General features: G+C 42.0%; 1 protein-coding gene across 1 annotated transcript; it reads left to right on the forward strand.

Annotated features, from left to right (window-relative positions):
* The first annotated feature begins 1,254 nt into the window (after window positions 1–1,254).
* On the forward strand, window positions 1,255–2,416 carry LOC106012079. Its single transcript, XM_013083807.1, has one exon. It carries the CDS (start codon window positions 1,315–1,317, stop codon window positions 2,296–2,298), a length of 984 nt encoding a protein of 327 aa, XP_012939261.1. The 5' UTR covers window positions 1,255–1,314; the 3' UTR covers window positions 2,299–2,416.

Raw genomic sequence — 2,416 nt, forward strand, 5'->3', positions numbered from 1 at the left:
TTATGGTAAGATAATATGTAATAATCAAATATTCATTGTGATTTTCATTGGACACCATATTCCATGTAGTCATAACATCAAAACGAATTGTTGTCTACCCCTCAGAGTTTTGAAAACAGCTGACTGGCAAAAAACGACGACGAGAGACCAGCTCGGCGAGACGAATTTCTGAAATGTGAGACTTTTTCCTCCAGGACAGTTTCCAGCTTCTTAACGTCATCTTCCTTTGGGATTTTCCATTGATCTTTTGAAACCTTGTTGTCATTTTTGCTTTTTTTTAAAATTGGAATTCAGTCTTTAGACTTTGCCCTCACATTTTTATCTTTACTGATTGATTGTTTAATCAATTCTTATTGATTTGAACTCCTGGGGTTGTCGATTTGACCTCATGGTTATCAATCACAGCGGAGAATAAGGATTGGATGTTTATGTACACAGTTGTAAGATTACTAGGTTCTAAAGTAGGTTTTGCGGCGTTTGAACCATTTTCTCACATTAGGTTTGACTTTTTGTGTCAGGGTTATTTCAAAATTGTTGAGATACTTATTCGGAATTGAGTCATGAGTTTTCGACTCTTGTGGGGTTACCAATGCTAGGTGAACTGCTGAGTTATAAGATTAAGGTTGTCGAGGGGTTCTAAATGCTGAAGTTTCTACATGGTTTGTTACTTTTGTGAAATTGTTCTTGTGATACTGTTGTAAGATTGTTAATTCCAAATTAATGTGATGTTTCAAATTTGAGGTTTATCTTAGGTTTTTGAATAACAATTTCTGCATAGGTCAACATATAATTAAGTTGTTGCCTTGTTTTAAGTCTGCAGTTTTTGTTGGAATATTCATTCAAAATTTTCGTAGGGTTGATAATTTGAAATTGGACGTGTCATTTTTAAGGCTTATTTAAGGTTTTTAGATTGCGGTCACTGCATGGATATAACTATAATATAATCAAGTTGTTGTCTTGTTGCAAGTCTGCGAGAAGTGAGCGTCGGATTGCTCATTCCAGATTTTTAGTGAGGTTGATAAATTTGGAGCTGGCGCAGTACTTTAAATTTCTTGTTACTTGTAGGACTTTTTTAAAAAATTGCTGTAATTTGTAGGGGTAAACAAACGAGTACAATCAGTCACGTTTGTCTTTAGGCGGTCACTAACTTCTTCTCTGGGTGTCATGGCTGCCGTCAATGATCCGGAAAGTTCCTGGCTTGACGATAAATCTCCGAACGAGTCCTCACATGTCACAGATTTCCTATATAATGAACGCATCTTGAGCGACCACTTACTCCAGCTACTGGAGCTTGTCGTTGGCGTGTCAATTGGGATGTTGTTCAGCGTGGTAGGCATGGTGGTCAACATTCTGGTCATGGCCGTGTTCGTCCGGCAGAGGTTCGGCGACAATGTCACGATCACTTTGTTCAGTATCGCGTTCTGGGACTTTGTCGTCTGCTTGTCTCTCCACATGACCACCTACGTGCCTCTGGTCAGACTCTACGCGCCGGCCGCAGCTCACAGCTTCAACAGCGTGGCTACTCTTGTGTTCCGATCTCTGGACACTGTGGGATCGGTTGTCTCTCTTTGTCTGGCAGCGTTTCTGGGCGTGAGTAGATGTATCTTTGTCACGTGTCCGTTCCGAGCTAAGTCTCTGCTCACGGCCCGCCGCACTGTCCTTCTCGTGGTCAGTATCTCTGTGCTCGTGTTCTGTTGGATGATTAGCAGTTTCTCCACTTCAACACTCGTCTCCGTTTTCAGTTCTCAGTTCAACCAGTCTGTTCTTGTCATCAAAACACGGCCTAATACCGAACTAGAGACCGCTTACTACGCCGCTTTGATAGTCTGTCCTAATCTCTCCTTCTTCATCATCATCATCAGCACTATAGCCATCTCTTACGCTCTTAAGAAGTCGGTTAAGTTCAGAGCCAACATGGTCCCAAACGTTTCCGCTTCATCGGCAAAAAGCCATGACGTAATCTCGACGAAAGAACGAAAGATCACCAAGATGCTGGTGGTTGTCATGGCAGTCTACATGATCCTCTTCCTCATCCCACACTGGACCATGGGCATCGCTGTGGGACTCGAACCCAAACTCTATCCGTTCGAAGCGTACCACAATCTCCTCCACGCTGTCACCATGTTTATTCAGGTGTTCTGTGTCATCAACAACTGTTGTATCAACTTTTTCGTCTATCTCAAAATGAGTTCCGCTTTCAGAGCTACTTTTATGAGAATGGTGTTCAAAGTCCGACCTCAGGGTAGAAATTGCGTTGTCAAACAGCACACCCTTAATTGTCAGGAAAATCACGGGTAAAGGAGATCGTATACATTTGTGGGGAATCGTGGTGAAATCAGGCCCCCATCAAAATTCGGAAATCGAATGAATATGAGAGGAAGCATGGTGGAATCAGGCTGTAGTCAAAATAATCAAA

This window comes from Aplysia californica, unplaced genomic scaffold, assembly GCF_000002075.1.
Source record: "Aplysia californica isolate F4 #8 unplaced genomic scaffold, AplCal3.0 scaffold00255, whole genome shotgun sequence".
Lineage (NCBI taxonomy): Eukaryota > Metazoa > Mollusca > Gastropoda > Aplysiida > Aplysiidae > Aplysia > Aplysia californica.